The sequence below is a fragment of the Schistocerca piceifrons genome, unplaced genomic scaffold (genome assembly GCF_021461385.2).
Source record: "Schistocerca piceifrons isolate TAMUIC-IGC-003096 unplaced genomic scaffold, iqSchPice1.1 HiC_scaffold_851, whole genome shotgun sequence".
NCBI classification, from domain to species: Eukaryota; Metazoa; Arthropoda; class Insecta; order Orthoptera; family Acrididae; genus Schistocerca; species Schistocerca piceifrons.
The window spans coordinates 222,181-246,821 of record NW_025729115.1 but is presented as its reverse complement, the minus strand read 5'-3'; the positions used below and the strand labels follow the sequence as shown (position 1 = coordinate 246,821).

At 41.4% G+C, this 24,641-nt stretch overlaps 1 protein-coding gene across 2 annotated transcripts in view; it reads left to right on the top strand.

The window, feature by feature from the left end:
• The window catches only part of LOC124771004, a 114,679-nt gene that overhangs the window by 2,794 nt on the left and 87,244 nt on the right, over positions 1 to 24,641 (top strand). The window contains exons 2-3 of one of the 2 annotated variants that reach the window (XM_047249261.1): positions 1,362 to 1,517; positions 3,070 to 3,315. In XM_047249261.1, the coding sequence (XP_047105217.1) occupies positions 3,241 to 3,315 (75 nt within the window). In that variant the 5' untranslated portion in view covers positions 1,362 to 1,517; positions 3,070 to 3,240. The remainder of the gene's footprint in view (positions 1 to 1,361; positions 1,518 to 3,069; positions 3,316 to 24,641) is intronic. The other variant, XM_047249260.1, reaches the window with a different exon arrangement.

Genomic DNA, 24,641 nt, shown 5'->3' with positions numbered 1-24,641 from the left:
TCGAAATGAATTTAAGAAATTACCAGTTCAGTGGAACTGAAATGTAAAAGAACAAAAAATGTTCTCCTTGTCATATTTTAATATTGCCTTTTATTAGATTTCAGCACCATTACAAATAACAATAAAAGTAAGAAGTACCAGTAGGCCTTGCAGTATTATTTCACCTAGGGAACAACAAAATTAAGAGCAATTGAAGACCAGTCAAAGCTACGTAAATAAAAAATACTGACACCTATGTAGTGACTGGTTCTTGATGCACTTTTCCCATTCACCATGTCATTACTATTTGTATTAGCAAAGAAACTTTTCACACTTCACGATTATTCATTCATGGTGTGACACACGCGAGTATTTACAAGTAAACAAATGTAATAGGGCGATAAATATATAAAAAGGTGAGATTTTAAAAAGGTAAAATAACATTAAGTTTTAATTTATTAGTGCCACGTACTAGAGAGCTAGTTTAAAATGACCTCTTTTTGCTGAACAACTTGTAATATGTTTTCTTAGATGGTAATCCATTTCACTTTCATCCAGGTTCAATTTTTCTATGTAAAAGAATATGATATTTCTTTACGTTACGTAATAATATTTAACATTTGTAATATGAGAAAAAATGCACCAGCGTACCTGTAATACACTATATATCTTCTTCAGACCCGGTGTAGCAGTAAGGCAGGGAACGCCACACACTTTCCGAACTATTTTCCAGTATAAAACAAACTTCACAACAGTCAACAATCACTAATGCACGTCACAAAAATAAAATGGCCGTAAACCTAGCAGAGTCAGTGCAACTGCAAGGCTTATAAACGCTTGTGGCGCTTCCCGTGGACGTCTATGGAAGCTATGCTGCGCACGCATCTGCTGTACAGCCTCCCAGAGAAATTACAGTTTATTTCAAGCTTGGGGAAATTATTTTAATTCAAGCTAAATTTTTATAGCCTGATGTAAACCGTGTAACAGGTTGATTTTTCAATCTTGAATTTTCAACGGAACCTAAACTCGATATCCACCTTGAAATAAGCTGTGTAACAGGTTGATTTTTCAATCCTGAATTTTCAACTGAACCTAAACTCAATATCCACCTTGAAATAAGCTTGAGTGCTAGCTGGGCTACAAGATCATAGTATTTCACGTGAAAGCAATAAGGAGGACATACCTGATAATCTGAAACTATTTCATAGGTGTAATGTTTGTGTACTGATGGTGACAGGAAGGGCATCCATCCACCTCTTAAATTAACATGCCACATCCTATTAACCATGGCCGACCCTGCATAACTGTGGGACAAGGCTCAAGAAACAGAAAGAATGTTTTTGCACTGTGTGTGACTTAGTTGCTTCTTGGATTGTTTTCAGACAGTGATGTTGACAACATTATCAACAACAGCTAGGAGGTTGTCTATGGTAAAAGTTTGCTTACAGTGTACCGTGGCTTTTCCATTGTGTGCTGCTGTTGGTAATGCTTCATGCAATGAATCATTGAAAGTCGACACAACTAATAACTAGTCATATGTAAGTAGTCAGTGAGGTTCTTATTTCTCAATGTTAATAAATGAAATTAGCTGGTATTTTGTTCTATGAGATTACAATTCAATCACATCATCAGAATTTTTTGGCATATTTCGAAATAAGACATACAAGTAGTTATTACAATGGTGAGTGTATGCCTTGGGCTGAGCTGCGTATAAGCCTGTTGTAACAATTGTATTTTTCTATTGAGATTCGTAGGCTTCGCCTAATCGCAAGCAGATTGTCACATTCCAACCTAACCTAGGCATCGAGCTACCCAACAGGTCCATCTTTCAGCACATCTAGTTTTCTGCCATTCACATTTATTGCCTTCATTAACACTAAACCAAACCATCACGTTCCAGCCTGACCTAGACCACAGGCTTTGCAACAGATCAGTCTGTCAGCACATTTAATTTATTCCTGTCACCAAAGGGATACGAATATCAGTAATCAACTTTCAGTTCATAATAACCGGGTCAGTAAAAGGTATTTTGTGCTGCCCATATTGAAAACAAATGTAATCTATTCATATCTTCTGCTGAAAGAAACTATATTAGAGTCAGTGATTCTTATTGGCCATCATATACTATCACCTAATTGGGTGTGAACAACAATAACAAATTGCCAACAGCGTACAATAGAAGAGCTGTGGTATACTGTAAGTGCACTTCAGCCTCATCTGTTTGTGTGATGGTACATTGGTGGCAGAAAATGAGAACAGGAACCAACAGCTACTGTGTGTGGAGATTGTGCCAACTGGTCGTATCGTCTGTGACCATGTGGACAACATTAGTGTGTTCGTATTCTGGGCGCAGCATACACTGGCCATAAATCAAGAAACATATATTGCGTGGATTAACTGAAGTGTTCGATACTGCTTTGCCAACTCTACATCTAAAGTTTCTATTCACATTTGTCAGCTTCACCGTCTAACAATGAAACTGTCACTTTCCAGCCTAACCGACACATAGGATATGCTATAGATCTATCAGTCACCACAATGTTTAGTTAAAAATTTAAAATAGGTGCAAAAGAATTATTGCCAGTATTCTGTTTGCACACACATAACACCACATGCCACTTCATTATTACGTTTTGGGATTAAAATGACATCAGGTATTGTAGGTTGACCCCATTCCAGAATTCATTATTAATTTTGTTACCCATATTATTGTAAGGAATGTATCGCATTTAAAAGTTTTCAGAAAGTTGCAACTTTTTTTCCCAAGGTGATTAGTAGTCCTCTAGTTTTGCTGTAACAACTAGGTATTATCACTTTAAGATGTTGGTTGCACATTACCCAGAGCAAGGACTAAGAGACAAACCTAAGGACCAAGAAAAAATTGTGTGCTGTAGTTACCACGATCTTTTTAGTAAGAAGTACTTGAGTCTCAAAGCTTTGGAACTGTACTACTGTGACTTAAGTCATTGAGTTGGTACTAATACAAAGAACATGGGTACTCTATAAATTTAATGTTGTTGTCAATCAAATAATTGTAGCTGAAATAATATTAATCTTAATTTTCTTTGTTAATAAATTTTGTATTTTCAGGTGGGATGTCAATTGGGAGACCTCTCTAAGAATATATTTCTAGTATGAGGGAAGAAATTTCTTTCCTATAAGATGATCAGCTAGTTGGAGTTTTTGCCTCGTTCACTTTGAGAGGTCCTAGGTCCCAGGGGCTGCAAAAGATCTAGCATCAGCAGTCAAAACAGCTCTAGCATGCAGCAACAGGGGAAGCCACGGTTTCTTAGATATCATCAAGGAAGTGTTCGTGGTGTTGCCTTCAGTCCCAGGGTAAGTAATATGTTGCAAAATTGTATCTAGGTTGCTGTTCACATTTTGTAACTAGAACTGTGTGTGAAAGCATGTTATTTTGGTGTTTCATGTTGTCTAAAACTAACAAGGAGAGGCCATGGCATTGGGGTCACAGATTTACTAGACTTTGTACACCTTTAGTAGGCCATTAAAACAACATAATGTGCAAGTAGTAAGGTGCACTACACTAGCAATTCCGAGAAAATCGCAAGAGAAGTTTTACGCATCTGTTATGTGGACTATGTATCTGTGTGTATCTTCTAGACGTTATAGAGTTCATGGTGATCTTGTAGTTAGTGTTCGAGGGTTTGTTAAACAAATTTCTATGACGTGATGGTTTGACTCCCCCTCAAATATAGTTTCTAATCAATATTTTTTTTACATCACTGGTCATATTATTTAATTTGTATTACATTTGAGAGGTAGTATAATTATAAAAAAAGATTTTTAATTAAATTTAATTATTATTACTATCAACAAGTAAACAAAGAAACACACAGAATTTTCCATGAAAATTTATGCCTGTCATGATTTGCGAAATTACTTATACATGCAAAGTACCCAGAACTACCTTGCATCTTGACACTTCAAGCTGCAGAGACAGAGGCAGGCCAGATTTGGCAGTTAACCTGTGCAGCGATGAGACGTTGCTAATGTAGCAAGAAGGAGTAATGTAGGTGCAAATTTTTTGAATATCACAGATTTTACACTTGTACTACAAAAATGAAGGTGACTACTTGTTCCTCGACTACTGCAGATAATGAATGTCCTGACAATTCGAATTGTTGCATCATCCATGACCCTCTTGCAAAGTGCGAACACTAACCACTTGACCACACTGACATCTTAGGGCCAGCATCTTCACATAGATACATGGGATACATAATAGATGCGTAAAACTTCTCTTGAGATTTTCTTGGAATTGACAGAGCAGTACACCTTTCTACGTGTACGTTGTGTTGTTTTAATGGCCTACTAAAGGTGTACCAAGTTTGAAGTAAATCCATGATCTCGGTGTTGTGTACGTGAAATGTTTGAAAAGGATAGTAGCTGAAATAATGAATTAAAATTTGTGCCAAGGCCAGTGCTTCGACCGGGTCTCCTGCTTACTGGGCAGAAGTGCTAACCACTAAATCATCTGGCAGGTTTACTAACCACTACATCACCGTAGTATTGTGGCTCACACAGCTGCACGGACTACTCTGGTCCAGTGCCCTCCCTAACACACATCTCAGTTCATGCCTTCAGATCATTATCCCCTTCTTGAATCGTCAGTTTTGCCGTGACTCTCACCTATGCCTGAGGTGCAGGCAGAATTTCCCTATTACGTATGAAGGGAGGGTGCTATTCCGAATCAGAGAGCCTCGGAAATACTGACAATGTACGAAGGGGAAAATTGGCTGAAGATGTGAATTGAAGTTTGTGTTAGGGAGGACATTGTCTGCGCAGCTGTGTGGGCCACTATGCCACGGTGGTGCAGTTGTTAGCACATCTGCCTCATAAATAGGAGACCAGTTCAAGCCCTGGCCTTGGCACAAAGGTGTACTTCACTTCAACTTCTATCGTTATGGAAGATAACGTTGAAATTCATATGACTCCAGGAAAATGTAATTCCATCAGATCAATAAGTAAAATATTGTACGAAGTTAATGGATGACAGGTGTTCAAAAAACACACACACAAAAAGAATGTTCATGAAAATATATACATGGGTAATTGAAGAAAAGATCAGATGTCGTTTTGCAGTCGTAATTGTCAGTTGACCAAAGATGAGAATAATTTTTTGTACAATTTGGTGTAAGCCACGTAAACTTTGTTTTGTGTGTTTTAGTATTTTAAATGTCTGAATGTTATGCTATTGAGGCAGAGGTTGAAAACCATCCTGACTTTTATCAAGAAGATTCTTGAAAACTACCAAAAAATCCCAACACCATCTAGTTAGTGTATGTGACCAGTGGTCATTTACATTAATTCAGTACCCAGAACACATTTGGCCATGGCTCGCCATTCTTTCTTGCAAGGTAGCAATCTACACGTTGAGCTGAACAACAGTCAGGCATTATGCCTTTCACTATGTCTCCAGCTTTTCTCCTTCCTTCTGCATTCTACTTTACCTATTTAATTCCTCCCTTTTTTATCACTTGTCTACTGTTGTATTCCTTCTGTGTTTTATCTCCTCCATACTCTTTTTCCCTTGTTTAATTTTTCATCTTCTCATTAAACCTTTCTTATGTCACACCCTAAATATATATCTAAGCCACCCTGTCTTGTTTCCAGTTAATATTTTCAAAGGTGCTCTGTCTGTTGCAGTACTATCTGATCCTATCGGAAACATTGATGTGAATGTTGTCATTAATTTGGGCTAAATTCTAGCTCAGGGCCAGCGGCAGTTAGTGTTTACCTATTCATAGGTTTACAATGCGTCAGTTTCACGTAGCCAGTGAGATGATACTTTCATACAACCATTGAGAGGCAAGATGAGAGGCAATGTATCTCTAGTGCTGAAATTGAAACCAGACACAAAAATGTATCAGATGCAATGGTGAAATGGCTCTTAAATAGTCAAAGATTTGTGTGGATGGAATCATCTGGATGTGCAGAAAAAGCCACGGATTTTCTGAGTGTTCTCTATCAGAAAGAATTCTTGATTTTGTGGAAGCTAGATAAAAATTATTACCATTTTGCAATTTATGTATTTATGAGTGTAAATCAAAATTTACATCCCGAGAAGTGGATTTGACCAAACAAACCATGGTGGACTGGTGACAATTTTGTAGAGAAGTTTGTGGAAATCTGCCTGAGACAGAGGGAGAAACTGGATGGTGAAGGACAGATTGTTAAAATCGATGAATCTCAGTTTAGCAAGTAATAGTTTGTATGAGGGAACAGAGAACAGGAAGACAAGTGTTTGGTGGTATCAAACAAGATACATACAAATGTCTTTTTGCATTGTGCCTAAGCTTTCAAAAGCTGTTCTCTGAAAAATTGTTAAGCAAAATATTTTCTGCAGATAACGGTGATTTTAGACTGTTTCTCCACATACAGACACCTGAAAAGGAATGTTTCCAGCACCTTACTATCAATGACAAATTGACTTTAAAGGATACGAAGACATGTGCCCATACAGGTACTACAGAGGTCACATGTGCTGCAAGTACATGGTCCCTGTTTGGCACAGGACAGTGCAATACTTTTTTGAACACACTAGGTTTTTTTAATAGCATAGCATTAATTGTTATTTGTGAAATGAGAAAGAATTCCATTAATAATCTCCGTTCACACAAGTATTTCATTGCTGCTGTCCAAATATATTATGAATGCGAAGTTAAAGTTAGATTTGGGGTAAAAGCACATTTTAAATTTCTGCGAGTGAAACAAGCAGCAATTACATTCATAATCTTGTTTGTCGAAAATGTTTCACAGTTTTTTCTAATACATCATGGGTTATGAGGCGGTCCATTTGTTTGTAAATACTAGCACAGTTTAAATAGCGGCAATTCAAACAAAGAACAGTTAAATTTATTATCCTCATTCACAGCAGTGTTTCAGTCTTTCTTCCAAATGTATTACTTTGAAACATGTCATCTGCCTTCTCTTGCATTGGCTGCATAGCACGAACAGTTGACACATCCTCTTTCGTTTCCGTGCTGGCAGTGTTCCTGCATGAAACACTTAAGTATGCCACTGGCCCTCTTCTAGTTTGTTTTCAAAGCAGTCTTTCTTTCAGATTTCGGAGAATGCATTCTGGTTGTGAAAACTAGCAGTTTTATTTATTTTGTCTCCTTTTTGTACTGGTGTCACCAATTGTTTTAGAGTGTAGGCTTTTTATTCACTGTTGTATAGATAATTGAGAGAGGGTGGAGGGGCGGAGGACGATGAGAAATGAAATAATATGTATTTGGGTAGAGTGTGGATGATCCTTTTTAATTGTTATTTTATTAATTAGAACATACCTTTTTATTTTGGTTTTTAGTAGTCACATAATGTTTTGAAATACCTACTATTCATTCATTTGTTGCAATGAAGTGAAAAAAATGCCCAAAGGACATCTCTAGATATAGAGAGCATTTGTTTAATCACTATAGCTTGAGATTGATGATAGCATGGCAATATTTTGACTATGGATCTTACAAATTTGGAAGCTGGAAGCTGTATAGATACAAGTCGCATACTCCATTTTGAATATGGGGTTATTCAAAAAGATGGATCCTAATACATAAATTTTTGTTTCATGAAAGAAATGTAAATTTGATGAAATAATCTATATGTTGATGGAAACAGGCTGTTTTGAAGAGTACAGACATAGGTAATGAATGTTCAGAAAAGTGAGAAAAATGGTAGTCAAACTCATTCAACATGCAGACAGTTATCTCGTGTCACCGAGTTCCCTGCAAGTTTTATCCTGTCCCACAGGTCAGCCAGAATTTTTGATAAAGTTTGAGTGTAAACTGCTATTTATACAATTCCCAATGGAAAAAAGTAAAATGCTTTGAGATCAAGAGATCTCGTTGGTCAGAGTGTAAGGTCCAGGTGGTCTTTTCCCATGTGACCCATCTATTGTTGAGGAAGGCATTGATGGAGATTGCAATAAAGTACAAAGCATGTTTTGTTTTGCTGTCTCTCTCATGTGGCAATGTTTCAGTGGGTTTAGCAGAGCCTGTGTGTAAACATTGTATCCATTCAGCTTTCCTCTAAGATGAAATGTCACATTTCACTAAAAATTAAATGCAGAACTGTTTCATCCACCATTTTTCTTACCATGTCATCACAAAATTTAATAAGCTTTACTTTTTTATTTTCAACAAGAGCTTACACAGGTTGTAAGTGGAATGGCTTATACATCCTTACAGTTGATTGAGGTGTTCACCCCACTGATTGACTTAAATTGGACTGTGTACAAAACTTTCTTCACTTTCTCTTGTGTCATTGTCTGAAGTCTGTAGTCTGTTTGCTTTGTCCTTTGCAGAGATGCCTTATTTGTGGAAATGGCTTAAAGTAATATCTTATGTCATGTGGAATAATCGGGTCTACTGCTGGATGTTTGTGTCTCTGGCACAATATTTCGACCACGTAACTCGTTGCCTTCTTCAGGTCTCAGGTCGCACCTGAAGAAGGCAATGAGTTACGTGGCTGAAATATTGTGCCAGAGCGACACAAACATCCGGCAGTAGACCCGATTATTCCACATGTCAAGATCTCGCCGGAAAAGCCTGAAGAATTACTTAATATCTTGTGCTTTTCATAGGTGGTGGTTCAGTGTCAAATCAGGGACAAAATGCCGTCTTCACTAAAATTGCCAATCAACTTTTTCTGAACTCAAGAATGCAGAAAACCTAATATTGCACGGTAGTCAAACTATTGGTGTGAAGTCTGCAAAACATTGAAAAGTCCATGTTAGAGATTTTAGGATGATATCAAATGTAGGCATTTTTCCTTTTTGAGTCTCATATGGTTTGTGGGAAGAATGACTTTTAAAATGCCTCTCTGTGTGCTATAGTTAGTCTTAATTATGTCTTCTTGATCCCTGTGGGAGTGATACATAGGGGCCTGAAGCATTTTTCAAGATTCTTCCTGTAATACTACTACTTGAAATTTTGTAAGTTTGCTTTTGTGTAGTGATTTGTGTCTGTGTTCAAGTGTCTGTGATATCAGGCTTTTCAACATTTCTGTAACACTCTCCAATGAGTCAAAAAGACCTGTGAGCATTTTTGTTACCCTTTTTTGTATGTATTCAACATCCCTTGTTATTCGTATTTTCTATGGGCCCACGCACTTGAGCAATATTTTAAGACGGGATGCGTAAGTGTTTGAGCAGTTTCTTTCGTAGACTCATTGCAGTCCCCCGTATGCTCTCAGTGAACCAAGGTCTCCCACATACCTTACCTATGACTGAGCCGATGTGGTCATTCCATTTCATGTCCCTAGAAATGGTTGTATCCAAGTATTTGTATGAGTTGACTGAATCTAGTTGTGAATTGTTGATATAAATGGTTAATATTTTTTTCCCCGTTTTGTGAAGTGCATAATTTTACATCTATGATGGCAATCTTTGCGTCTCTTAGAAGTCTTACGAAGAACTGACTGAATATTTCATGCAGTGGAAAGTTCTCGCTGGAATAATGACTATATGGAAAGGTATATTGCTACTCGCCATGTAGATATGCACAACGAAAAAGGCTGCTAAGGTATTAAGCTTTCGGACCAAGTTCTCCTTCCAAAATAGAAAACACAACACACACACACACACACACACACACACACACACACAAAAGCACAACTCGCACACAAATAACCACTGTCTCCAGGCTTAAGCGGCTGGAGACAGTAGTCGTGTATGCAAGTTGTGAATGTGTGTGTTTTCCATTTTAGAAAGAGGTCTTTATCAGAAAGCTTAATATTTTAGCAATCTTTTTCATTTGCCTGTGTGTGACACAATGCCATCTCTATGTGGTGAGCAGCAGACTGTTAGTTGAATATTTCAGCTGTCCCCCACCCTCAACCCCGCAGATGGTACTTCTTTATTGACACACACATCATCTGCAGAAAATCCAAGGTTGTTATTAATATGGTCTGTCAGGTCATTAATATAACATGAACAACCAGAGTTTCAAAGCAGTCAAACCTCTCTTGACATGACTGAAATTATACAATGGAAAGTCCACGTTGGATCGTGATCTGGACTCAGGCCCAAGGCATCTTGCCCTCATTGCTTCACAACCTTAACACCTTCTCTTCCATCTGATTCACCTGTTCCTCCTCAACCCAGTGTGCCACTTTCCTTGATGATGTTGACCTCAACTTCTCTGATTGCTCCATCCACACCACTCTCCACATTAAACCCACCAACAGTACCTGCATTTCGACAGCTGCTGTCCCTTCCACATCAAAAAATGCCTCCCATTCAGCCTGCCCACCCGAAGCCAGGATATATGAAGTGACAAGAATCCAGTATGCTGAAGGTCTCACAAGGCCTATTGCAGACAGGCAATATCCCACAGACCTAGTCTGCAAACAGGTTTCCCATGCCATATCCCAACATACCTCTAATGCTCCCACCACCTCCAAGGGTGATATACAAAGGGACACCCCTTTGTCACCCTTTAGGACTCCCTATGCCACTCCCAATGACAACTCCTTACCTTTTTGTGGAGTGAGCAGGTCTTGCACCTGGGTGTTCTACAGGGATCCACCTATCCAGCACTCCCTATCCCAGTCCTGTCACAGGCACAGGCTTATCCTACCCCATCAGAGACGGACAACCTATGAAAGTATCCATTTCATATACCAGCTCTACTGTGATCATTGCACAGCTTTTTATATTGGTATGGTCACCGATCATCTGTCCCCCAGGATCAGTGGCCACTGCCAAAGTATGACCAAGAGCAAAATGGACCACCCCATGGCACAGCATGCAGCTTGACATAACATGCTTGATTTCAGTGGCCGCTTCACATCACAGGCCATCTAGCTCCTCCCTTCCACCACCAGCTTTTCTGAGCTGTGCAGATGCGAGTTATCCTTACAACCCATTCTCTGCTCCCAAAATCATTTCATCCTCTCTGGCCTATCATCTTCTCCCACTTCATGTTCCCTCACCATCATTGTCTGCTGCTCTCTGCAGAAACATGCACCGGTATTTTCCCCTTCTCTGCTCCTCTTATTTTCCACTTCCCATCCTCCCTCCCTCAGCATTCCTTGCCTGATGGCTGCAGTGTTTTCACTGCAGAGATGGTGGCTGTATCTCGTGTTCTTGAGCACATCCGTTTATGCCCTGGGGAGTTGTTTCTTCTGTGTACTGACTTCTTGAGTAGCCTACAAGCTGTCGACCAATGGTACCCTCGTCATCCTTTGGTAGCGACCATCCAGGAGTCCATCTATGCCCTGGAACGGTCCAGTCGTTCAGTGGTGTTTGTGTGGACCCCAGGACACGTCGGAATCTCAGGCAACGAACTTGCTGACAGGCTGGCCAAATAGGCTACACAGAAACCGCTTATGGAGATTTCGGCATTGGGAGATGGAATGGGATAGTCTCAGTACGCACAACGAACTGCGTGCCATTAGGGAGACTACGAATATGTGGCAGTCCTCCATGCGGGCCTCTCGCAGGGATTCTGTGGTCCTCTGCCTGCTCTGCATTGGCCATGCTTGGGTGACCCACGGCTACCTCCTGTGCCGTGAAGACCTGCCTCAGTGTTGGTGTGGTGCCCGGTTGACAGTGGCTCATATTCTGGTGCACTGTCCCACTTTGACTGCCCTGTGATGAAATCTTCGGTTACCGGACTCGTTGCCGCTAATTTTATCTGGCAATACCTCATCGGCTGATTTAGTTTTACGTTTTATTTGTGAGGGTGGGTTTGATAATTTGATCTTAATTTTAGTGCATGTCCTTTGTCCCTCTGTGTCCTCCACCCTAGTGATTTTAGGGTTGAGGTTTTAATGAGTTGCAGGGGGGCTGGCTTCTCCATTTTATTCTCATGGTCAGCCAGCCATGGTAATCTGTTTTGTCATTTTAATCTATTCTATCTGTTTCTTGCGTTTCTGTGGTTTTCTGTGGTTTTCTTCTCCCCTTTTTTCCATTTAAGTGTTTGTTGCCCTTCCATCGTCATTGTGGTTTTTCCTTTCTCTCCCCCCTCTCCCTCCCTCCCTCCCTCCCTCCACTCCACTCCACTCCACTCCACTCTCCACTCTACCTGTGTCTTGCCACCAGGTAGTCCCTGATCACTCCACCAGGCAACACTCACGGCTCTCCCCTCACCTTTACCCTTCTATCCCCTACCCTCCTCTTTTCCCTGACCCACTCCAGATCGTGGCTCCCCGCCCCTGATTCAGTTGAACTCTGTCTGGAGCGGCCAGAGGCAGCGGCCGTGCTTAAGATGTGCTTGCTTGTGTGTGTTTTCTTTGCTTTTTGGAAGAAGACTTTGGCCAAAAGCTCTATGTGTAGCAGTCTCTTTGTTGTGCTTGGTTGCAGCTCAATGTGTCATCTTTATGCCTGAAATTACTTATGCTTATTTCATTGATTTCCCATCCCAGATAACGTCCTACCTATAATTTCTCAATCCATTTACAGATTTTGTACAATTCCATGTATAATTGTACTTTAGTTAATAAATGTTGGTGTAGTACTGAATCAAATGCTTTTTGGAAGTCGACAAGTTTTGCGACAAGGTGATCTCCGCAATTCGTGGCTCACAGGAGATCATGTGAGAAATGGTCAAGTTGGGCTTAACATGCTCATTGTTTTTTAAATCTGTACTTGTTAGCATGTAGGGACTAATTTTGATCAAGACTCCTCATTATATTTGAGCTCAGAATATTTTGTAGGATTATACAACACATGGATGTTTAGAGGACTGGTCACCATGTTTTGTTCACAAGATCTGCTCTGTATTATGGCTAAAATGGGAGATAACTTAGCTACAAATTTGTACACCTTCTGAGAGGGCCCTCAAGCCTTGTTTAATTTGAGTGACTTTAGCTGATTCTCAGCACCACTGGTACTAGTATTTATATCAATTACGTCTTTACAGTGGTGCAAGAAGTAAACTATGGCTGTACATTTGTATCTTCCATTTGAAAACAGAGTTCAGCATGTCTTCTTTTGCTTTGCTACCATCAATTTCAGCTCCTGTCTCACCATGATCATATGGACACAACTTTGGTGCTACTGACAGCCTATGCAATCTAGGTTTTGTGAGAGATCGTGTGATAAGATTTTGCTGTGGTTGTCTCTGAAGGTTCACACATCATCCTCTTGATAGATAATGCACTTCATTCAGCATCTCCATATCTACAGCCCTTGGTTTGTTTTATACCTGTTATGCAGAAGCCATTGTTTCTTTAGAAATTTCTTTAAAGTAGCTGTATGAGTCCCTCCTCTCATCATCTGTTCATCTAGGTATATAATTATCAAATGTATAATCAGCTATCGATTTAAACTTGCACCGCAGTTCAGGGGTGAACATTTTGAGTTCCTCTTTGAGAGGTGCCAAGACTGCCTTTTTATTCAAATTACTAAATATGTAAATCATTCTACTTGTTCAGCAACTCTATGTGCATTAGCACGCATTGTTGCTACAATTGCTTCATGGGCACTGATTCCAGTTTTGATATGGACATGAGGTCGGTTCTATTTTTATCCATTAAGTCTAATATATTTCTGTCATGAGTGGCTTTCTGAGCAATTTGTAGTTCTCGGAGAAGGTATTTAGTAATGTCTTACAGGAAGTCTTTTCATTCTCAACACTAACAAACCTGTAATTTTCCCAGTTTGTTGTTAGATGATAAGTCTCCTCCAATGTTGACATTATGATACTTTCATTCTAACTAAGTAAGTTTATGCCCAACTTTGTTTCACACACACACACACACACACACACACACACACACACTGTATGCAACTTCAGTTTGAGTTGAGAGTTCAGATATACTCTTAGATTTGCCACAAAACATCTCTCTGCTGCCAATTTTGATTATTAGCTAGCTTTTTGTAACTAGTAGTATGTGAGCTCCACAGCTTTGTAGGATTGATGGCAACTCTAGTACTTTGTTGCAAATGCTTTGGCTGTGGTCACTAGAATTGTAATCATTTTATCTGGGGACTGCTTCTTTGAATCTTACTGAAATTTTTAGTGCTTCAGGTTATCCTTAAGCTGTCATTATCTGGAAGAGAGAGGGTGTTATCTAAGGTAAGAAACCCTTGTATGCACTCCACACACAGACAGCCATCTGCGTAGCAGCCTTTGATGTGTGGTACCCCTCTCACATATTTACAGGGACCTTACGATTCTCAGCCGTATCGTGCACATCCAGTAGTCACAGCTTAGCTTGTCATAGAAACTTCAAGCGCTCTGGTTCAGGCCTTATACTCTACTCAGAACCAGAGGGCACCTATTATTTCTGGGAATAACACTGTAGATTGTGAACTTGATTGAAACTCCATGGGCAAGGCTGGTCTTGTCAAACCTCTCTGCCAGTTGATGGGATGATCATAGTATGATCTCGGAGTCTGGATGACAGGCATCATATGTTCCAGCATGCGACACAGTCTGCAGTTGGTTGCATCTTTTTCATTCACTAGGTACTGGAATAGCTCTTCATCATATTGAACGAGCTGTCAGCCATACAGAAAGGGGGCACAATGTAATTTTTCCATGTGTTGTGGCCATGTACTTAAGGTTTACCATTATTTTCTGTGAATTTAAAGTATCAATATATTGAAGATTCCTACTGTTTGGTGCTCTCCTTGACACAGGACACTGCAGGTTTGTAAACGAGTGAAGTGTGACTCATTGGCTTGGGTTTATTTTAAGTGGAAGACAGCAAGTTGAACCTTTTGGGTAAGGAGACAGGTGTAATACCATGAGTCTCTGGTCTCTGCTTCCCCTGTGCAGTGCCTGTGGACCTGTTACTGTCATGCCATTCACAGTCAGATGGATTGTACAGTCTTGTACCATAGGGAGCAAATGAGAGGGTGTTGTTTGGTAGCTGGCATCCTCTTTCTACAATGCAAATGCAAACATGGATTAACAGGGTTCTTTATTTACATGAACAGGAAGCTAGCTACTTATCTTCCATAGAGACCCTTCAGCAGTGGTCCTCTTGCAGACACTATTGGAAATCTTGCTATAATGTGACGCTATGTACGGTCATAGCCTAAGCTCGCTCTGCTGTATGAGTGACAGATGACAAACTAGAATGAGTCAGAGAGAGCGACTGAGATAGTGCGTGACTGAGCTAGTGACTGAGAGACTGAGCTAGGGACCGTGAGTTAGTTCGTCAGTGACTGAGACCCTCTGGTCAGCGGCGGCGATCTAAATTCTTGGGGTTGAGAGGGCGTTGTGGCATGTTGCTTGAGAGTGTCTCTTTCGCCTCTCTCCTGATAGGTGCCTACTATTGATCTTCGCACTAGGTCTTTGCCGACCGATTTGCTGGTGACAGTTTATGCCAGCACATTGCCCCCCGCCCCCCTCGTTCTGCCACACCGTTGTCGTGTAGAGAGGCTGCGAACGACAATGGGAATGGAGGCAGTACGCTGGACTTACAGATGAGCCAGGAGCCATAACTGTGGAGGACGGTGTACTCCCGACCATACCCTGCTATCTGGCTTACGAGACAACAGGAACATCCTCCAGAAAACTGCTGCCAGGGCACATGTCCAGGCCTGAGGGTGTGTCCTGGGGCGATGACGGCAACAGCGATGGAGGGTCCAGGCTCATCAGGTTGTCGAGCAGAGGCGGTTAAGGCGAGGACACACCGACCATCCGCTCCTCCTGATGTGCCCTGGTGGCACCAGGGGCAGCTGCGAAGGTTGCCTGGTCCCATGAGGCTGTAGATCTGAGGGAAGAAAAGCAGCAGAATTGTGGGGCAAACGACATGCACAAATTTGGTTCTGCTGGCAGCACTGCAAACCATCGGGACCTCAATCAAGTGCATAGAAGAACCAATGAGTTCCTGGTTCATGCCTCTTTCCCAACACCATGGTTGCCATAAACCCTGATAAGAACAAGCTCACATGGCACAAAGCGATACTTGTGGACCACTGGCGGCACTGGATGCTGCGGTGGGTGTAGCAGCATTTGATGGTAGCGGCCATGCAGAAATTCCGCCAGAGATGGTCCGTCTCATGGGTGGGAGCGATAGGAGGTGAGGAAGAATTACAGTGCCTGTTCCAAGGTGTGGGTGGTGCGAAGCGTGGCCATCTGGTGCTTAAAAGTGCAAACAAAGTGTTCTGCTTCTCCGTTGGACTGGGATAAAATGAAGCACTTGTTAGGTGACAAATGCCATTTCCTTCACAAAACTGTTCAAAATTACATTAAATGAACTGTGGTCTGTTGTCCGACACAAGTACTTTGGGCAAACCTTCAGTGCAAAATATGGAGGTCAACGCTTCAATGGTGCTACATGATGTGTAGAAGCCATAGGCACCGCAAATGGGAACTTGCTAAAAGAGTCTACCATTATGAGCCAACGAGTGTTCCAAATTGGTCCTGCAAAGTCAGTGTGCACTCTTTGCTGCGGGGATTGAGTCATAGGCCAAGCTGAGAATGTCAGTGGTGGAGGGGATTGTTTTTCCGTGCATGTGTGACACTGTGCCGTCATCTGTTCAATGTGGGTGTCGAAGCCGTGCAAAGTACAGTGCTGTTGCACTAACTGTTTAGTGCGAACAGTTCCCCAATGTCCTTAGTAGAGCAATCGTAACACATCCTTTTGCAACACTTTGGGAATAAGCACACACGATTATCCAATGTCATTTTGTACTAGAATCACATCCTTTTGAACTGAAAGGTTATGCCCACATGCAAAATATCGGCGCACAATTGAGTTCTGAACACTGTTCAATGAACGAGGCCGAGATGTGTGAATGTAATGCAACAAAATCTTGAGATCTGGGTCTGCTTCTGTGGACTGTGCAATTTTCCTGTAGTGTAAGGGAAAATACTCCAGCAGTTCAGAGTCCTGCGCATAGATATGGCAACGAGATGTGGCAGATGCATCAAAATCGGAGTCTGGGCCAATTGGAAGGCAAGATAGGTTGTCTGCATTGCCATGCTTTGTCTTAGGTCTGTACGTAATTTCATACTGATTGTGCAAAAGCAACAGAGCCCAACATTGCAATTTCTGAGCTGTGCGTGCAGGAACTGGCTTTGACGGATGAAACGAAGACTGCAAAGGTTTGTGATCTGTCACTAAATAGAACTTGCGACCAAACAAATAGTGATGGAATTTGATCATGCCATACACAATAGTGAGAGCTGCTTTTTCAGTTTGTGAATAATTGCAACTTTGAGGCAAAAGCAATGGATCTGTCGTATGCACCAATTCTGTGTGAAAGCACAGTGTCGATTCCATAGGAAGAAGTGTCAACTTGCAAAACTACCAGCTTGACAGGATCAAAATGTACTAAACATCTTCCACTGAGCAAGGCATTTTTGAGTTTCAGGAGTGTGTCTTGACACTCTTTAGTCCACACAAAATGCACATTTTTCCAACACAAGCGATGCAGTGCAGCCGCAATTTGAGCAGCATTTGGTATGAACCAAATATAGTACGTCATCTTGCCTAGTACTGACTGCAGTTCAGACACATTGTGAGGAACAGGCAGATCACGGATTGCACACAAATGAGATTGGAGGGGGTACACACCCTGACTGTTTATCACATGACAAGTTTGAAATTCTTTCAATTCATTGGCTCCTTTGCCTTTTAAAGCAGTTGGAATGGAGTGAGCCCAGAAAAATTTCGGCTGTGCATTGTCTTTTAATGTAACATAGGCTACAAAGTTATTAGCTTTTCCCACTCCTTCTGAAAATAGTTCAGGAAATTCTTTAAGCAAGCTGGCGACACTTTCTTTTGGTGCAAAAGACGCTACTGAAAGTATGTTGTCTTGGATGCGAAAGCCAAACAAAGCGGAGGCATCTAAACTGAAAATGTTTTCACTGTCTCTTGATTTCAGCACAGTAAAATCCACTGCCCTAGTGTAGGATTTGTAAGTGGCAGGCAAACTACACTCTCCAAGCACTGGAATTTCCTATCCGTTGTAAGCAGTGAGGTGCTTGCCAGATTTAGAAAGGCTAGGTGAGCCTACCTGTTCATACGTGGCACGATTAAGCAAGGTTATTGAGGCACTGTGTCTAACTGAAAGTTCACACAATGGCCAGCAATTCATATTGAGACAAATAGTTTGTTAGAACCTCATTGCACAGCACTGGGGCGACAGGGAGGCACAACTTCAACTTTACCTTTGTCAGAACCTGTTGTAGGTTTTGAAAACACAGTGTTCACTACATGTACGTGAGCATGTTTACTGTGGGAGCAGGCAAAATTGGTGTTTATGTGCTGTTACAAACAAACTGCTTGGACATGACCTTTTCTTCCACACATGTAACACGTTGTGTTATGTGAGGGGCAATCTTGTCTTTGATGGCGAGCAAAACATCTAGGGCAAGACTTCACTAAATTCACAGGCCTGTTTACCTGTCTATGTGGCTGTCCGCTTGGCTGTGTACGCCCTTGTTATTGAGGCTGCTTGGGGCAGTTATGAGCAAGGGGTAATTCAACCCGACAAATTGGGGCCTAGTCAAACTTATCGGCCATTATTGCACCCAAATTATATTGCTCTAAGATTAGCAATACTTGGGGAAGTGATGGATCAGAGAACTTTAAGATCTGTTCACGTATTCTACTGTCTTGGACATCATGTATCATGAGATCACTGTAAAAGTTGCGACAGCTACATTTAAATTTACACTTCCTAGTCATGCCTGTTAGTTCTGTGTACCACTGGCGGTACGTCCGTTCCAGCTTTTTCTGCAAGCAGAAGAACTGATATCTAATTGCAGCTACTTGAACTTGCCAGTCAAAATATGTAGTTACTGCAGCAATTAGATGGTCAAACTGAGTTCAGCAGGAGACGCAGTTGGGAATAGTTCTTGCATTAACCTGTGAACACTGGGGACCCCACAATTGAAAAGAAGGATTGTAACTATACAGTACCTAGAACACAATGAACTTCACAGTGTGTTTGGAACAGTGTCAGGTATTCGAGCCATTCCTCTTCCATGTTGTTAAATTGCCGGAATGTTGTTATGCTGGTCGGCGGCACTTGTGGGGCTCGTTGGTTGGTCAGTTGTGTGGCCGACACAGCTTGTGCAGCCAGGAGTTGTACCGTCGTCAGTAAGGTAGCAATTTGTTGGTTCTGAAACTGAAAAGCTTGTTTTAGATCCATCACATTGGTCATCTGCAGCTGAAATTTGGGGGCAGGGGTTGGAGGTGGCAGGGAATTCATGGTTTACTCAAAGACGTTATAGCAAAGAGCAACCAGAGCCTCTGAGAAGTGAAATTTGATTAATTCCGTGGTTCCCCTCATGGAAATACATGCAAGAACGGAACAACAAATTAGCAAACACTTGAACACAATCACTCCTAAAAGCTAAAACAGAAGAGAAACAAGCAAAATCTTTTGGCTAAGTTGATTATCTTCGATCGCCATTGAATTATCCTTGTTGCCACTGGAGTATCCTCGTCGCCACTGTAGAGTCTTGTACTGTAGGGAGGAACTGAGAGGATGTTGTTTGGTTGCCGGTATCCTCTTTCTGCTACACAAATGCACACGTGGATTAACAGGGTTCTTTATTTACATGAAAGGCTACTTATCGTCAATAGAGTGTATGTGTTCTGGTACAAGCTCTTCAGCAATAGTCCTCTTGCAGACACTGTTGGAAGTCTTGCTATAATCTTACACTATGTACTGTTATAGCCTAAGCCTGCTCTGCTGGATGAGTGACAACACCAACCTAGAATGAGTCAGTGAGAGTGACTGAGGTAGTGAGTGACTGAACTAGTGACTGAGAGACTGAGCTGGGGGCTGTGAGTTAGTCCATCAGTGACTGAGACCCTCCAGTCAATGGCGACAATCTAAATCTTTGTGGGCGAGAGGGGATTGGTGGCTTTTTGCTTGCGAGTGTGCCTGTGGCCTTTCTCCTGATAGGCACACCTGATCCAGTGCCTACTATCGATCTTCATGCTACATCTCTGCCAACTGGTGTGCTGGCGATAGCTTACACCAGCAGCACAAGGGCCTATGCTAACAGCACGACATTGCCTGCAACATCTCTCCTGGGCTTGTGACCATATTGGTTAGACTCCAAGACAACTGGAAAACTGTGACATGGTCAGATGAGTTCCAATTTCAGTTGGGAATAGCTGATAGTAAGGTTTGAGTGAAGTACAGACCCCACAAAGCTGTGGACTCAAGTTGTCAACAAGGCACTGTGTCTCCATAATAGTTTGGGCTGTGTTCACACGGAATGGACTTGGTCCTCTGGACCAACCGAACGAGCCACTGACAGTAAATCTTTTCGTTCAGGTACTTCGAGACCATTTATAGCCAATCATGGACTTCATTTTCCCAAACAACAATGGAATTTTTATGAATGACAATGTGCCATGTCACCGAGCCACAACTGTTCACAATAGTTTGAAGAATATTCTTGACAGTTCTAGCGAATGATTTGGTCACCCAAATCACCTGACAGGTATCCCATCGAAAGTTTATGGGACATAATCAAGAGGTCAGTTCATGCACAGACTCCTGCACCGCCAACACTTTCACACTTATGGATGGCTATATATGCAGTATGGCTCAATATTTCTGCAGGGGGCTTGTTGAGTCAATGAAACGTCAAGTTGCTGCATTACACCAGACAAAACAAGGCCTGACATTTTATTAGGAGTTATCCCATGACTTTTCTCACCTGAGTGTACATTAGAAAATAAAACAAAGTGCACAAAGACTCGTAAGAGCACTTGCCCGCGAAAGGCAAAGGTCCCGAGTTCGAGTCTCGGTCCGGCACACAGTTTTAATCTGCCAGGAAGTTTCAAATAATGTTAAGTTCTGTAATGACTTGACTTTTAGGTTTTAGGTGTGTGTGTGTGTGTGTGTGTGTGTGTGTGTGTGTGTGTGTGTGTGTGTGTGTGTGTGTGAGAGAGAGAGAGAGAGAGAGAGAGAGAGAGAGAGAGAGAGAAAAATAGTTAAGTGTAGAGACTGTGGCTATGTGAAATAATTAATACTGCTATAACACAAATAATTATATCACATACTTTCATCGAACTGGCTGCCTCCATCAATGTTTGGCAACTGTCTTCGGTGTCTTGTGTTGCCACAGGTTGATTTTCCAGCATCTAGGTGAAATTCTTTTGTGGGTCAAACAAACCTGCAACCATTCAAGCTACCCTTCTTGGTATACATTACAAATCCCCATTAGTCCTATTTGGTGTGGGTGCCACATACTGGAGCAACATTCTAGGATTGGTCACACAAATGTTTTGTAACCAATCTTCTTTGTAGACTCATTAGATTTTACCAGTATCCTACCCATGAACTGAAGCTTACCACTTGCTTTACCTATGACTGAGCTTAAGAGCATATGTGATCATTCCATTTAATATCCCTTCAAATTTTTACTCCCAGGTATTTGTGTAAGTTGACTGATTACAGTTATGAATCATAGATATAGCAGTCATAGGGTACTATGTTTTTGCATTTTGTGAAGAGCAAAATTTTACCTTTCTGAACACTGATGACAAGTTTCTAATTTTTGTTCCACTTTGAAATCTTGTCAAAATCAGACCGAATATTTGTGCACAATTTTCATACAGTACCTTATTATAGATAACTGAACCACCTGCAAAAAGTCTGCAGTTGGTGTTATGTTAATAAAGAACATGAACAGCACCACTCTTCCCTGGAACATGCTTGAGTTTACTTCTGCATCTGTTGTTGACTGTCCATCCGAGATGACATATTGCATTCTCTGTGATCCAGTCACTTTATCGTAATTTTGTTAATAAGTCTTTATGTGGTATTGAGTTGAATGCTTTTTGCAGTTGAATAAATACTGAATCTAATTGGCTAGACCCATGGCTTTCAGAATGTCATGTGATAGTTGACAATGTCCTTAGCCTGAAATCGTTCAGTATTACAACAAATGAAGGAAACATATTGCCTGTGTGCTTCCGTCCCTAGTTCTTCAGCCATGAGTGGCTGGCGTTTTCAAAGTTTCACTCTCCGTTGTTGATGGCAGACTGGAGTCTAGACTGCAGCCGGAGATTATAATTATGTACCTGTCTCCCCAATGTTTGAAGGCTTTTCCCTTTTAATTTTTACTGTCTTTCTTCACTTTCTACCTACAGTGGTTGTTTGCTGCAATATGGAAATACGAGATCCATTTAGCAGGAGGAGAGCATATCAATGGAGTGGAAAACGGCTATTATGTGCCCCATACATAAAAAAGGAGCTAAAATAAACTGCCAGAATTACCTAGGAATATCCCTGCTAAATACTACATGTAAAGTGTTCTCCAAGATCCTAACTAGGAGGCTTACTCCCTGTGTGGAAGAGAGAATTGGTGACTATCGGAGTGGCCTTACAAGAAATAGGTCAACTACTGACCAAATATTTACATTATGCATACTACTTGAAAAATGTTATAAACATCAAATAATCATACATCAGCTTTATATTGATTTTAAACAAGCCTATGATAGCATCTCAAGAGTGACATTGCGGAATGTGATGGAAGAGGCAGGAATACCTAAGAAGCTTGTTAAACTTACTATGATGATCCTCAGTGAAACCCACTGTAAAGTAAAAATACAGGACGAAACCTCCAGAGAAATGGAAGTGAAGAATGGACTGAGACAGGGTGACAGTATCTCCTCGCTACTATTCAACCTCTGCCTAAAAAAAGTCATAAGTCAGATAGAGATAACTAGAGGAGGAATTATTTTTAATCATTCACTGCAGTACCTACCGTACGCAGATGATGTGGCATTACTCACATGAAACACTGCTGTGCTGTCTATCAACAACTAGAGAGAGGTGCAAGAGAACTTGTCCTGGCAGTCAATGTTGAAAAGACCAAATATTTGGCAATGACCAACCAGCAAAACCTACCAAGTCTCAGGATTGCTGACAAGGAGTTTGAAAGGATGAGAGACTTCAAGTACATGGGATCAACTATCAGAGAGACGAATGACATCAGCAGCAAGGTGAAAGCTAGAATACCAGCAGGCAACAGATGTTACTTTGTCACTCTACCAGTGCTTAGGAGCTCACTTCTATCATGAAAATCTAAAATCCTCATTTACAAAACAATTATAAGACAAGTTGTTATTTATGGTGCCATGACAGCAAATGAGGAAAGGATCTTTAGCATTTGGGAGAGAAAGGTTCTGTGTAAAATATACAGCCCAATATACGATCAAGGAGATTGGCGCATCTGTACGAATGCAGAATTAGAACAACTATTTGAAGAACCTGACATTGTCTCTACCCTAAAATAAGAAGTCTGCGATGGGCAGGACAGGTGGTCAGAAGATAGAACATGTAAGAAGATTTTTGATGGCAAGGCAGGAGTCAGAAGACGGTAGGGATGTCCCAGGAAGAGGTGGCTGGATGGAATTGAAGAAGACATGAAAAAGCTGGGTGTCAGAGGATGGAGACGGAAAGCCATGGACCGGATAGAATGGCAGGGTATTGTGATGCAGGCCAAGGCCCTTCAAGGGCTGTAGAGCCAAGAAATAGTAGTAATTTAGCTTGATAGCCTCAGGCTGTATATGATCTCCGGCTGTGGACTAGACTCCAGTCCACCACGAGGAAAGGAGGAGGGAAACTTTGAAAATGCCAGCCACTAGCACTGATGAAACATCAGAAAAATTGTCAAACAAACATCGTCCGAATAACTTGAGACAGAAACCAAAAGGCAATATGTCAACAAGTGGCCATGAAAGCCTCTGTAGTTTTTAAATAAAGTAAACGTGACAGTTGCAGGCAGGAAGCACTCGTTTAATCCATTTGTCGTAGCTGTGGACCAAAGTTCAGTGAAAACATCTCATTACATTATAGCTCGGAACACACTCAAAGATTCTGCAATAGATGGATGTCAATGGTATTTTTGTGAATAACTAAAAGCACAGTTTTTTGTATGGAGAGCAAATTCCAAGTAGAATCTGATAAGGATATCCCACGGCCCTGGTATTCCTATGGTTGTGTGACTACCACCAAGTTATCAATTAGGATGAATGGGCATAGAGAGAGGGGTGTCTACTTGCAGTAACAATATCCTGTTGCAGAGCATGCTATACAACATGACAGTTGTGATCTTGGCGTATGTTTCACTACACTTTTCATTTGGATTCTCCCCCCTGACACCAGTTTCTCAGCTCTACGCAGGTTGGAGCTGGCGTTACAATATGTCCTTAGTTCTCGCCATGTGCCTGGCCTTAATTTACATTGAATTCTTTACTTTCTTTGGTCTCGGTATTTCTTTTCAGCAACTATTCCTTTCATTGCCCCTTTCACTTTTCCATGTCTCTTATTTTTATGATGTGTCTATTTTTCCGTGCATCCCCCTTTCCCACCTCACCTCACCTGTCTGCCACGTGTAATGCACTTAGCTTTCTGCTCTTATTAATGCTTGCAAGATGTTATATCAGAAATCTCTGTCTTACTCTTTACCCAATCTTCCACCTTTTGGGTCCTCAGGTTGTTGAATCGCGTCTTGTACAGTCCCCAACAATCAGTCTTTCCTTCTAATCCTATCCAGTAAGTCTGCCCTGACCCGAGATTGTGGGCAACTTTTCCGTAACTCTTCCCATCTCTGAAACCTTGCCAGTCCTCGTCCCTCATCCCTCTTCCGTCCCCTTCAGCCCTTCTGCCGGAGGAGCCACTGGCTTGGATAGCTTGCACATTTCCTTAACTTTTATACGTATTTTCTCCTGCTCCAGCTGGGTGAGTAGACTTTTTT